This window comes from Hermetia illucens, chromosome 1 (genome assembly GCF_905115235.1).
Source record: "Hermetia illucens chromosome 1, iHerIll2.2.curated.20191125, whole genome shotgun sequence".
Taxonomy (NCBI): Eukaryota; Metazoa; Arthropoda; class Insecta; order Diptera; family Stratiomyidae; genus Hermetia; species Hermetia illucens.
Window position 1 is genome coordinate 22,949,433 of NC_051849.1, and position 14,214 is coordinate 22,963,646.

Genomic DNA, 14,214 nt, shown 5'->3' on the forward strand with positions numbered 1-14,214 from the left:
GCAGACTTTTGGTGCAAAATGGGTGAATACGAAACTGTTTTGTGATATCAACTCCAATGAAGCACTTAATCTGACCGTAAAGAGTAAATAAACGGATGAAAAAATGGAAAGAGTTCCAAGTTAACAAAACTTCCCACCGTAACTGTACATACTCGACATTCTCCCACCACGGCAACTCTGCCCAACCATCTGCAAATTAATCCCATGACAGCTCGCAATTATCTCTCGCTCTCCGCGGATTTCCGTCAAAATGTTTACATCTCTCGCTTTCCGTAGATGAATTTCGCAGCCGTTGCACGTCAACAAAAATGCTACCAAGATTCGCCGGCTGCATCGAAAATGCGAGTGAAGTTCCTGCAACGCTTGATTCGTGACAACGCAACCACATTCCGGAGCAAGCGCCTGTGGTTCCTGATAATCGCGGTGACCGTTTTCGCCTGGCGGAAGGTAAGATGCTCGCAAAACATTTTCTGTCCACGTAAGCTCCGCAACCAATTGTTCGTGTTTTCTTCCAGAGACCAAATATTTTCTCCGCCGAGCCGGTCGACCAGGCCGCCTGCTGCGAGCCCATTGACGTGGTCTACACCTGGGTGAACGGGTCCGACCCGGAGTTTATCAAATCAATCCAGAAATTCACGCCGGATTACGACCAGGCACGGTTCGACGATAAAAATGAGCTCAAATATTCGCTGCGGTCGCTGGAGGCGTTTGCACCGTGGGTCCGGCACGTCTACATCGTAACCAACGGGCAGATCCCGTACTGGCTGAACATGGCCTGCGAAAGGGTCACTATAATTTCGCACGCTCAAATCGCCCCCGAGAACACTCTGCTTCCGACATTCTCCAGCTCCACGATTGAAACGTTCATTCACCGCATTCCAAGTCTTTCCAAAAAGTTTCTGTACCTGAACGACGATATCTTCCTGGGCGCCCCGCTCTACCCTGAAGACCTCTTTACAAGCTCCGAAGGGACGAGAGTGTACACGGCGTGGACCGTGCCGGACTGCACGCTGGGCTGCCCCTGGGTTTACGTTGGAGACGGATCGTGCGACGCGATCTGCAACATTGAAGAGTGTCAGTTCGATGGCGGTGACTGCCAGGACCACGTGGACTATTATGACGACGAGACCTCCACATCGACGACCCCGAAAGTTGTCTACGAGGTCCCGAAACTTGTCCCCAAAAACAACATAACTTCGCTGAGCGTTCGTTATGTAGCCAAGCACCGCAAACCTCGCAACTTTGACGAGCTCCTGAAGAAGCACCCGCCCAACAACACCGAGCTCAAATCGTTCGTCGACCAATTCAACAATAACCAAAAACGCCAACATTCCAAAGCGACCCCCACCACTGAGGCTGCTCAGATTTCATCCTCGAAGGACATCTACGCCCAGAATCTGATCCACACCAACAGAATATTGAACAGTTTTTATGGATATCGGTCCCGCAAAGTCCTGGCGCACGTCGGCTTTCTTCTGGATCGCGACTATGTCGACGAATTATTAAAACGGTTTTATCCACATTTCGAATTGACGGCAAACAACCGTTTCCGCCATCCGCAGGATGTGCAGTTCGCTTTTGCTTATTATCATTTTTTGATGAGTGAAGCTCGCAAACTGACCGTTTCGGAGATATTTGACGAACTGGACACTGACAACTCGTCAACGTGGTCCGACAGAGAGATTCGGACCCTGCTGGCCAGGATATATCCACTCCCGTTGGACTGGGCGATTGTGAGATATTTCGAGCAAATTGTGGTGAATTGCTCGAGGGAATTGGGCGAGGATCGGGAGGATAATGTCCAATACACCACGCTGGTGTATGAGCGGTACGAGGATTCAAACATTGTAAGTACATGCATTTTTTCCAGTTCTTTTCCATCTTTGCTAGTGCCAAAAACTAATTTCACTGTGGTTTTCGGGAGTTGTTGCCTGCAAATGTCTCAATCCCCCTTACCGCGTCCTCAAATTTTGGCATCAGCTCGTGGAACGTGCTTCCTGAATCTGATCTACTTGCAAAGAACCAGAATAGCAATCAAACCAAGATGTTACAAGCTCACATAGGAAAGCAGTTCTGATCAGGAGGTTGCATTGTGTCTTTCGTGCCGTTTAATTGCAGTGGTAGGGCGTAGTATGGGTTCTAAAGACTCAAAGAAATTTGACTTATTTGGAGAAAACTGCGAAGCCGAACTGGGTGGTCAAAAACCATTCTGAGTGGCCGGAGACATCCAAGAGGGGGAAGCTATCTCAAAAATCTAAAAAGATGGCGAAATTGACCGTGACACGCTGAATTAAAACACTACTCTTGGTTTCCATTAAATTATATTACACAATTTTAACATCTTCCTCTAAACAACAAATGCAACAATTATGCGTGAATTAAAATAATTGAAAAGTTGTCAAATTATATAAAACTTTCGAACTGTCGGGGTCGGCGGACGTGACTTGACTTTTTTTCTAGTTTTTGTTGCAAAAACCGACTTCTCTGACATTCCCTTCGCCCCAGTCTCATGTCAGACCGCCAGGTGTTTCTGCGGCCACTAAATGCAGCGGTGGAGGCGAATTCATGTTGGCGCCTAGGTTCGCGCCCACGATGTGCCGCCACAAAGATTCGCTCGCAAATATTGAAGCCCCATCGGAGTGCTCGATCAACATGTGCTTACACGGCTCTGTGTTAGGCAGACTGTAGAATGTAGCTCCTCCCCCTTACTACAAGACCCCCCCCCCCCCCCCGCCCCGTCTTTTGAGCAATTCGATCCCTCACGTGTCACCAAAATGCACGTCTCCTTCCCGGGACGTGAGTACGTACTGGATCCTGAAAAATAAACAAACCAAAGGCATCTGTTAATTAATTAATTCAATTTTAGTTATTCAATGCAATTCTTTAACTAATTAACTATTTTTATTTTACATTCCTTTGTAATTAACACGCAATTAAAGAAATTATATTTTTAGAATATTTAAACAAATGATCGACGAGGTCAACGGTTGACTGCAGACTAAATCTATTCAATTATTTTTACAATACAAATCAGTTGGCAAGGCCTACTACGCCACGGAGAGCACCGGTGGTGGCATCTGTCTGTCGAATTAACAATATTCGAAATAAATTTTGAACGTTTTTAACCCTGCTGCGCCACATCACTCCGCCCCCAGATGAAACCTAGGGGCTTCAGCAACCGAACCCGAAACTGCGTTCCCATCATTCGGCGAAGCGAACGCGACGTTGCTGTGGGGCGCGCAACGGGCTTCAGCCTGGACAAGGAGAGAGCCTTTTTGTGTTCGTTGCTCTCGAGCTGGAAGAAATGTGCTCCCAGCTCGAGAACACGGTACTGGCCTTCGTATGGAGGCTGCAGCGGCTTCCGGACAGCATCCGTCCTGACCAAGACGTGCGTGTACGTGTCCAGTTCCTTGGGAACGCAGGCAGGTGCGGATGTGTGTCAGGTGGGAGGTGTGGGTTTAAGACAGTGGAGGTTGTCTCTCAGCAGACGCAGCAATCCAGAGTCTGTAAGACCCGATCTCTTGTCGAAGAGAGAGGCACTTGGGAGCCTTAGGTTCTCCCTATATACCCGCTCCGCGGGGCTGGCAACAAATTCCTCTCGGCGGGTTGTTCGAAGGCCAAGTAGGACGAGAGGCAAGACTTGAGTCCAGGACGGATCGTCGCGGGCCATAATAGCGGATTCCACCGCCCGGTGCCAACGCTCTAGCATCCCATTGGATTGCGGGTGGTATGCAGTAGTCCGCTGGCATTTGAATCCCAGGAGTTTGCCTAACTCCGAGAAAAGGGTGGACTCAAATTGCATACCCTAGACAGTGATAATCACTGCAAGGACATCGAAGCGAGGGATCCACTCTCGACAGAGGGCTTCGGCACAAAATTGCACCGTAATATCCTTCAGATGTATTGCTTGGGGCTACCGCGTAAACCTGTCGATGATTGTGAGGCAATACTTGAAACCGTGCGAGTCTCGCAAAGGGCCTACGATGTCGAGGTGTATGGTGTGGAATCGTTTGGTAGCGCCTGGGAATGAGGTCACTTCTTTTCTTACAGACCTGGTGGCCTTACACGTCTGACATGCGATGCAACTCTCTTCCCGGGGAGTTGACGTCCTTATTCATGGAGGGCCAGAAGTATTTTTCGGTGTCTAGCCGATTTGTCGTCCTGATGCCTAGATGCGCTAAGTCGTGAACCGCGTGGGACACTTCCTTGCGAAAGGTGGCCGGAATGTATGTCCGGGGTCCCTTTTCCGAGTACTCGCAGCAGAGAGAGAGGTTCGAGCCGAAGATGGACAACTCCCAAAATTTGTATTTGGGGTTGAATTTAAGGCTCTGAAGCACTGCGTCATTCTCCTGCGCCTGGCGATAGCCGAGAAATCGAGTGAGGCGGGGATATTAACCTTGGAGATACGTGACAAAGCGTCAGCAACTATGTTGTCCTTGCCGGCTCAGATGTCGAAGCTGACGAGGGGACGCTTTGTCAGGCTTTTGTTTTAAAGCATACGTGAGGGGCTTATAGCCCCTGAACACTGTGAACGGCCTGCCTTCTAGGGGGTGAATGTGAATGGGGTGGGGTATCGGTCTGGAATCGTCTGAGCATTTAGACGTCTGTGGTCACCGCAAGGTCTCCATTCGCCATTGGATTTAGGGACCATGTGAAGTGTCGAAGGCCAACAACTATCTGAAAGTCTTCAAATACCCTGTTTAAGAAATTCTTCGAATTCTTTCCGCGCAACTGCGCGCTTCTGTCGTGGTAATGGATCTGCCGATTGTGATGATTGTGATATTAAATTATTGTGCCGGGCTACGGGAAGGACCGGAACTTCAGCGCCTGTATGGACCAGATAGTTGCGCCGGCTCAAGGGATCGTAGATTGTGAGGCAACGTGCCACTGCATTTCGGATAGCAGTCGCCAGAATTTCCAGCAAATCTGACTTGTTTGATGGGAACTTGCAGAGGTAAATTTTTCGATAGTATCCGCATGCCCCGGTAGTTACCGAAGGTCCTGACGATCTAATAACCGATCGCCCATTTCGGGAGGCGGATCTAGACCTTGATCTAGTCCTATTCCAGGAACGCAAAGCACGGATGGCCTCTGCCAACTCAGAGACGGTGGCTGTCAACGCTGCCACCATCTGCTGCAACTGAGCCATCTGGCCTAAGTTGACGCGAGACATCTCACCAACCATAGGTCGCACTCAGACCTCATCAATTTTGTCTGCGATAACGGCTAACGTGTACAGAGACCCCAAATCCGCACATGCCAGGATGGCCTGTGTGCTCGCCTGAAGCCTCTGGAACCACAAAAACTGTAGCAGCTTGGTGCCTACTTTGTCACCAACCAACTGCTTCATTTTACGTTGTAGTTGACTTTTCGCACGGTCACCTAACTCTGTCAGTAAGTAGTTAAGTTTAGCGGCCTCATTTATTGACAGGTGTTTTATGATCTGCTCTTTTAGTTGTTTCGGAGACTATCTCCTCGTCCAGCGCGTAATTGAAGCGGACGGCATCCGGTGTGAAGCCCGCCAAAGCAAATTGGGCTGGAGGAACCACGCTGTCGGGCTCCTACGGCAAAACGGCGGAATCCATACGGCTACGATAGTTGCCGCTAGACTTGCCTCTATTTCGGAGGACATAGTGAAAACGAACAACCCACAAGAGAAAGAATGCACAAGTAGCACGAGCGGAGAAACGAACAGAAATAGCAGAGGAGAAGGAAAACCGTCCCGCGCCGTATCTTACGGCGTTCTCTTCTTTTATGATAAGAGAAAGAGAATGAAATCCTGGACACGACTGCAGGCTTCGGCAAAAGGGTGCAAGCTGGTTCGGCGGGAAGTTCAGAAGCTCTTCCGACACGGAATGGTAGTGCTGGATTCTCGTTTAAGTTGAAAAAAGCCAACATCCTGAGGAGCCTCGCTACTGTTATCGAGGAGCGTATGCAAATTTCGGAAACCAATCATAGTCCGTTTTCGATTGCCAAAGGTTGTTGTCGTGAGGTCAGTCCTTATTCGAGGCGTTGTTAACGTTTCAGTTGCAGCAAAGGTTTAAAATTGGCAGGTTACTAACCCACAAATTTTTATCCCTTTATCTTGCGGCAAGGAGGGAAGACTTTAAGTCAATTCTTAAGCCCCAACTCACAAGGGAGGGTGCTTTCTCAGTGTGTAACCTGTCAACTGCCACTTCATACTTCTAATCGACGCTCAAAAGCTACGCAAATGGATGTCTAGGACACTGGAGGTAAGATTGTTTGGGTTGAAGTCCTTCGCGACCTCATGACCACTCATGGCATCTCTAGGTTTGTGCTACGTAACTGAGTGAAATTCAACTCTCTAACAGCACGGAATGAAGTTTTCTTGTTATGGCGACATAATTGGTATTGGTAACTAGGTCAAGAGGTTTATATGCGGAAAGTTTATTGCCAAGCTGATTTTTTTCGGTTGTGATTACAGATTAGGTATTCCATTGCGGACGAAGCCCTCCTGCGAGGCGTCTATAGGAGATTTCGTCCATAAACCCTCCGATTTTTTGTGATGGCGAATGTTAAACCTTGCAACTTCTCTAATCGTGCCGCTTTTCGTGAACCATGCGAGCTAACGAATCATGTAAGGCTTGTTTAATACGTATACGGTTCCATTCAATTCGATTTGTTTTCGGTTCTGTTTAGGTCGCTGTCGACAAGTGAAACAAACTAAAACCTATCTGTTCGTGGGAACATTCCATGCTATACAGCTTCAATTAGGTACCCAATAAACACCGAATTTAAAACGACATATCATTTTAGACTTGTCAGCAGCGACCGAAACTGAACCGAATGGAATCGTATACGTGTCAAATCAACCAAAATCTGTTGCCCTGATCGATTCCATTTTAACCACAGTCAAATCGGAGGACCCTCAGTTGGGACATAGATAATCATGTAAGCTCTTCCCAGCATATAACAGAATTCTTTCGAGTGGTAGCATCAATTGTCATTTTTGGGGCCCTTTTTAGTGGCATCTCCAATCCAGGGTACCTGTATCAATACAATGTCAATACTTTTCTCTCTGAGAAAAACCACAATTTCCTGTTACCAAAGATTTCTACTAACATTAGTGGTGTGTGTCGATTAGGTCTAGGTTGTCGTCTGGTTTCAGCTAGCAGAAGACTTTTTTCTTTACATGATCTTAGTAACGCATGCGATAAGAAAGCCCAAAGGCAACTTTTTCCATATGCCACGCCATGTTATCCCCGGAGAATCTACGAGGAATCAAAATATTACCACAACGCACTGTCGAGAAGATATTCGATTATCATTTCTGAAAGCGTGGCCTACATACCTCTGGCGACAACTATCCGCCAGGAGAATGGCTATCAACTAACCCTGCCTCACTGTTTTATTTTTCGACGGGGATTTTTCGGTTTTCATAGTCTGCTGTATCGAACTTCTAAGATTGATTACCTTTGGCTGCATCGTATAAGTGTTGTATTTTGTATAATTGTCTAATTTTCTCCCCTCAAATTTTCCGTTTTTTTTTTCTCGAAAAAAAATGTTTTGTACCACGTCCAGAATTTTCGACATAAGCTTTTTCAGATCCAGAAATAAGAACAAACTTTTTAACTCTTCCATGATAATTTGTTAGGGAGGATGACTTCCCAATACCCAGAGACCAAGCGACAACGAAAAATCCAAGGGAGAAATTCTCATAAACTTTTCAGTGAAAAAAGTACTATCGGGAGACGGTAGTGCAGTGATCATTTATTTAATTCAGCTCTACGAGAAAATGAAGGATATGTAGCTCCATTCGCCAAAGAAAAAAAGCCACAGGAACACCTTCACTCATTCGATACCCAGCTCCATAGTTCCAGCGTGAGACGTCTGATTTGAAAGGTTCTATAAAGCTTGAATAGCTGAGAAAACTGATCTTCCTAAAATAATATTAAGTTAAGGAAAAGAAAAAAAAATATGAAAAAGCTTACGCTTTCATTTCCCACTTCACTTTCGACTTAAGGTAAAACATATCATGTTCTGCTTACTTTTCAGCCACGGGTAACAAAACGACTTGTTACTCAATGTTCGCCATTAACTGAAGTCCTTCTAAACAACTTTAGTGAACGCCCCAAATACAAATTCAACGTTAACCAGAAGACTGGGATGTACAGCAATTTTAAAATGCTCACATCAAATATGTCGGAAGTTGTGGACGCGCTTGATGAACTACGTAAAAATCCAAAGTAAGTATCGGAATTAAGGGCAAAATAGGTCGAACATAAATTCTACAAGAAAGACTGTAATAGGGTCAGCCACCCTGCATCCTTCAAATCCCGTCGTAGACATCTAGCACTAAAGAAGGAGACAAGTGGTCTGCAAGCCAAAGAGTATTCTAGTGAAAGCGACTTTTGGTTCAAACCTAATCGTCCTAATCACAATCATTCCTTTTTTTCTCCATCAGAAAATTCAACTGCATCAACGACAATCTTGATCCAGCATACCCAGACGAGAATCAACTTATCAAATTGATCCTTGAGGACTTCTACCTGTCGTTCTTCCCGCGTCGCAGCCAGTTCGAGCTTCCCGACAATTTACGTAATCGTTTTACACATATTGACGACTACCTGGCCTGGAAACAAGGCAGAGAATTTGTCATGTTTATTTTGTATGTGTTCAGTGCCATTATGTGTGCTATGGGATTGAAATATTTTTGTTGTCATAAAGCGAAATATGCCCGGAAATTTATTCCTTATAAATGTTGTGATATTTAATGCGATTCAATGGTGAAAGTTACAAGAGGCCCCAGATGCGTAATTCTTATTGATTCCTTAGTTTTTTTGTGCCCCAGAATTCGACGAATTTATTTTGAGATTATTTTTGTTTATTTCAATGTATTTTGTGTGAAATGCAAGTAGGTTTAAGGTAAGCTAAAAGTAGATATCCATTTGAATAAATCATCGAAAATATTTACAAATATATCTTGTTTCACTTGTGAAGAAAGGGGGGATTAACGGCTATTAATTTGCGAAAACAGCTCTTTCACACTCAAAAATCTAGCTTAAGTTTTTTATAATTTCCCTCCATTTAAAATTCTGTCTTTACTACAACTTACGTCAAAGATAGCCTTAATCCCGACTTAAAGGAAGTGTTGGTGTATTATCTGGAGCCCACCAATACGGCTCACAATGACTATTTCAGACGGGCGAATAGCATACTTTTGACTATAACGCCAGCGCTATCGATAAGTTGTCTTCGACCAAAATTGCAAATAATTTGTTCTACACATTGCAATCTTTTCCTCCAGCTTCTTTGAACCTTAAGTGTGTATCTACGGTCTGTTTGAAGTTGTCAAATCTCCCAACAAACAACATCCCCTCTTGCGGATAAGTTAACACTCGGCGAATGTGTTATGGGCACGCCCAAGAACACTATACACAGAAGTTTTGACTCCCAGCACATTCTTTGAAATCTTATGGAGACGGAAAAGTCTTGCACACGTTCCACCGCGACGGGAATTGCGCGAGCAAAATTCTGCGCATAACGGCTGGTGCCGTATATATGATGCGATGCATAGCAGCAAGTTGCTGAAAGCACATGGCAGCATCTGTCATTACAACAGACATTGCACAGCTGTTCATGGCTCGGCACATCCCAGTGGGAACCAAAGGCAAATTCCTCTATGGGAAACTTGGCGGAAACGAACACGCCCAACATTCTCGGCAATAGATCCACGTTTGCTCTCCTAGGAAGTGAGAAGCAAATAAATAGATGCATCCAAGATCAATCTTTCGGATGCGCTCCGTTTCCTGCTGGCATAAAATGAAGAAACACACACAAGAAAACCATTTAGGCGACAGTGACACACCAATACCAATCTCGGGCCACTTACCTACCTCGTCCCTACCCGAAAGGTGCACAACGAGATTCTAAGCCCCTTGGCCGCTGAAGCTGCTTCTCCTGTGGATAGTCTTCTTGGCACGCACATGTACGCATCCAGAGATGTGCGTGTATAGGTAGGCTTATGCGCAAGCCGGATAGGAGGGAACAACGAACCGTGGATAAAAATTAGCTATCGGAAGGATCCCCAGAATACTATAAAACCTAACATGGAAGAGATGAGGAGAAATAAAGTTACGGTACAGGGCTTCTGAAACCGAATACCGACGGTTTTTGAGAGTGAGCAAGCGGGCTTCCGGCCGTCGATATCCAATGACCGCTGTGCCTCATCAGTGGGAACCTCCACTACTGTGGCATCTAGCGTCACAGACTAGAACTGGTTTTATTGATGGACTCATTCAGAAGAAGCTTGATTCTTCCCTAATCCCGATCCACGCTGACACAAACCTTCCCAAATGAAAGCACTTCCCCCAGGGAGGACACGCAAAAGAATATAGCTTCGACCCCAAACCACCCGAGCGATGTAAAATGCAGTGACCAGCCCGCATTAGACTGTCGCAGAAAGCAGACGTTATTTTGGAGATAAAAAACCCCAAGGATATAACCGTGGACAAATTCTTGAGCCAAATCGGAAAGTCCTTAGGACAGGAAGCGGTCATGGGAGCTATTAGGCCGAAACCCACTATAGCCTGAATGGATAAACAAATATGAGATTACCACAAAGCCGATTTTCAGACTGCAAGAGTCACCAGTGAAAACGCCATGGAAAACTTACCGTGAAACACAAACCCCCATTATAAGGCAAACCTTCGAGGTAACAGCCACACTGCTGGCAAAGGGAGAATAAAAATAGGCTGTGTTCGGAGCAGGAGCAGGTGGCACTGATGCGACATTTTTCTTGTGAAGCTATGCACATGCTCGAATGACAGGTCGAAGCATTCAGATGATACGGAGCAGAAGGTCACAACAGCAAGGACCGTATAGTTGACATAAATTCCTTACTGTGCAAGGGAGTGTAGGGTGTGGATAATAATCAAATTGCACACAACAGCGAGTGACCGGAATACAGAAGAATCTTCAACGCAAATCGCAAATGAGATTGATACAAACGCTAACTCTGCCAATTTGAACCGAATTAAAGGAACGTTGGCTGGCATAGGTGTATTTTTTAAGTCTGGTCCAGAATTACTTACCCCTCCCCCACCTCTGGTACTAGACGAATGGATTAACGGAGATATAAGCGTTTAAAGTTTATGCCAGGATTCGTCCAAATTTCAAAAATTTTTCCAGCACCCAGACCCCCCAACCTATATACCATTTTGAAGCTCAGACCCTCCTCCAATAGGAGCTTAATGTGTGATCAGTACGATCACACATTAAACTCCTTTTTGCGAAATTCTCAATATTAACGGAGATATAAACGTTTGAAGTTTTTGCCAGAATTTGTACAAATTTCAGAAATTTTTCCGGCACCCACACCCCCCAACCTACCTTATTTTGAAGCTCAGACCCTCCCTCGACAGGAGTGATCACAAATTAAGCTCCTTTTCGCGCAATTCTCAATATTAACGAAGATATAAGCGTTTAAATTTGCTGCCAGGATTCGTCCAAATTTCAGACCTTTTTCCGGCACCTTCAAAATGGTTTGAAGCTCAGACCCTCTACTAACAGTAGTGATCACAAATTATCTCTTCAAATCAGTGGGCCAGCCCTCTCTGCACATGGTGGCCAAAGCTGGTGGCAAGTGGCGCGCTACGGGTGATTACCGACAACTAAATTCGATCACCCGCCCGGACCGATACCCACCGCTCATCATAAAGGATCTGTTCCAGGAGACTAGCAACTCGATATTCTCGGTCATCAAGCCTTTTACCGCTCCCGCGGACGTCTGCAAAACAGCCTTCACTACACCCTTCAGCCTGTTTAAGTTCGTGGGCATGCCATTGAGGTTGAAGAGTGCAATTCAAACACTGCAGAGGACTTAAAACCACCTCTTCAGGAAGCAGAATTTCGTCCGCATGCTCGCCGTAACTAATTATTATACCACGCTGTCTATTACAGGAAGCTTATAGGCACGATCTAGTCGTATTTACTGGGCTCACTTCGCCGCTACATTTTTCACGCCGTTCACGAACTGACCCAACCCAGCGGTCGGATCACAGCTAAGCGTATAGCATTTAGGTTCTCTTAATCGAATTTCCGCAAGGACGTCTTGAACTGGGCCAAGCAATGTGTGCCATACCAGCCCTCAAAGGTGTACCGCCAGAACAGAGCAGAGTTTTAAATGCCTAGCACTCATTTCAATCACATCCACGTGGATGTCATCAAGCTTTCTCTTTGCGGAGGCTGCGGGAGTCGCCTTGCCATTATTGATCGATATACTCTTGCATGGTTCCCAAGGAGTTTCAGCCCCTCACCATCGCGCGGGTCATATCTCCATTTTTGGCACGCCTCTGCACATCAACGTTGATCATGTCATCTCATCATTATGACCTCCTCCGAGATTTCATGGTTCCTTAGGCTATGTACCACTTTCAAAGAGGATCTGTAAGCCTCTTCAGCTAAAAGGGCTTTAGGCTGTTCACTGCGTGGACCGCGTCAGGACGTAAGCAACTTAGTCCGCACACAACGAATAAAACAAATACGTGTCTGCACGCTAAATGTTGGTACCCTAACTGGAAAGACGCAGGAACTCGCAAGAGCCCTTCGGATAAGGTGCATTGACATCTGCGCTCTGCAAGAAACCCGATGGTCTGGTGCCAAAAGCTGCGACATTGAACGCGAACGCGGTAAAAATGGCTACAAACTTCTCTATTTTGGTAACCCACACACTCAATATGGTGTTGGCATTGCCATCTCAGAGGGTTTCCGTGATGCCATTAAAGAAGTCGAACGATTTGATGATCGGCTGATGAAGCTCACCATTATATCAGCTGACCACACTATTCACTTCTTCACCGCGTATGCACCACAGACAGGCCGACCTGATGCCGAGAAAGATGCCTTCTGGCAACTTCTGGATGAAAAGACTTGTCACGTGCCTGCTGACGATTACATAATCATTGCCGGCGACCTTAATGGTCATGTGGGTGAAAAGGCAGACGGTAACAGGTGCCATGGGGGAAAGGGGTTCGGAGCGCGCAATGAAGGTGGCGAGCGTATAATCGATTTTGCGGACACCCATGACCTTGTACTTATGAATACATGGTTCATCAAACGATTGTCTCACCTTCCCACATTTTATAGTGGGAACAATAAAACGCAAATCGACTATATTCTCATAAGACGCCAACATTTTACCACTGTCACTGATTGCAAAGTCGTTCCCTATGAGACCATCGCACCTCAACATCGGCCGTTGATTGCCGTCCTGCGAATTAAGCCACCGATAAAACAGCGTGAGGAACGCACTGGCCCGCCGCGCATTAAATGGTGGCGGTTTGGTGAGGAGAAAGAAGAAACGGTCTCACTCATACAATTGCCAACCATTACGAATGTGGAAGAATCATGGAACCAAATGAAAGACACGATCCACAAAGCGGCCTCTGCAATCCTCGGGGTCACCCAGCCCGGTAAGCGGTACATCAACCGAGATACTTGGCTTTGGAATGATGATGTTGAAATGAAGGTCCGTGAAAAGAAACGCCTCTACCACAAATTTCTCGACGATAAAACGCCTGCTAATTGGCAAATTTATAAGAATGCCAACCGGGAAGCAAAGAAAGCGGTCGCTGTCACCCGAGCGAACCATTTCAAAAATCTTTACGATAAACTGGACACTCGGGATGGCGAGAGAGATCTGTATCGACTTGCTAAAAGCCGTGATGAACGCACACAGGATATCGAACACTTCTGTTGTGTTAATGACAAGAACGGCACTTTGCTTACCAACCGTCGAGCCGCAACGGATAGATGGCGAGAATACTTCGAGCAGATTTCAACTGAAGAATTTGCTCATCCTCCACTTCCACAATCATTGCCGACATTTCGAGCAGTTCCACCAGTCAGCGCAACTGAAGTCGAGGAGGCAATAAAACAAATGAAATCGGAGAAAGCAACAGGACCTGACGACATCGCATCTGAGCTCTGGAAAGCGAAGAGCTGGGACCCAACACTGTGGCTCAGTGAATTCTTTAACCGGGTTATTCGGGAAGGAAGAACACCATCTGACTGGCAAGAAAGTACCACTGTTCCAATATGGAAAAAGAAAGGAAGCTCAGCAGAATGTTCAAATTACCGTCCGATCCGGTTACTTTCCCATACCATGAAGATTTTTGAACGCATTCTTGACAACCGTATTCGCGAAATCGTTGAAATAACCGTGAATCAAGCCGGATTTGTCAAGAACTGCGG

General features: G+C 46.1%; 1 protein-coding gene across 1 annotated transcript; it reads left to right on the forward strand.

Annotated features, from left to right (window-relative positions):
* The first annotated feature begins 199 nt into the window (after positions 1-199).
* On the forward strand, positions 200-8,940 carry LOC119661752 (N-acetylglucosamine-1-phosphotransferase subunits alpha/beta). Its single transcript, XM_038071222.1, has 4 exons — positions 200-447; positions 516-1,847; positions 8,017-8,207; positions 8,426-8,940. Exons 1-4 carry the CDS (start codon positions 277-279, stop codon positions 8,733-8,735), a joined length of 2,004 nt encoding a protein of 667 aa, XP_037927150.1. The 5' UTR covers positions 200-276; the 3' UTR covers positions 8,736-8,940.
* Positions 8,941-14,214: the final 5,274 nt, after the last annotated feature.

Bases quoted from the DNA above. Each gene is read 5' to 3' on its own strand.
- LOC119661752 (XM_038071222.1), top strand. From the start codon at position 277: ATGAATTTCGCAGCCGTTGCACGTCAACAAAAATGCTACCAAGATTCG. The intron at 448-515 runs GTAAGATGCTCG...GTTTTCTTCCAG, and splicing joins CCGTTTTCGCCTGGCGGAAG to AGACCAAATATTTTCTCCGC. The intron at 8,208-8,425 runs GTAAGTATCGGA...TTTCTCCATCAG, and splicing joins GAACTACGTAAAAATCCAAA to AAAATTCAACTGCATCAACG.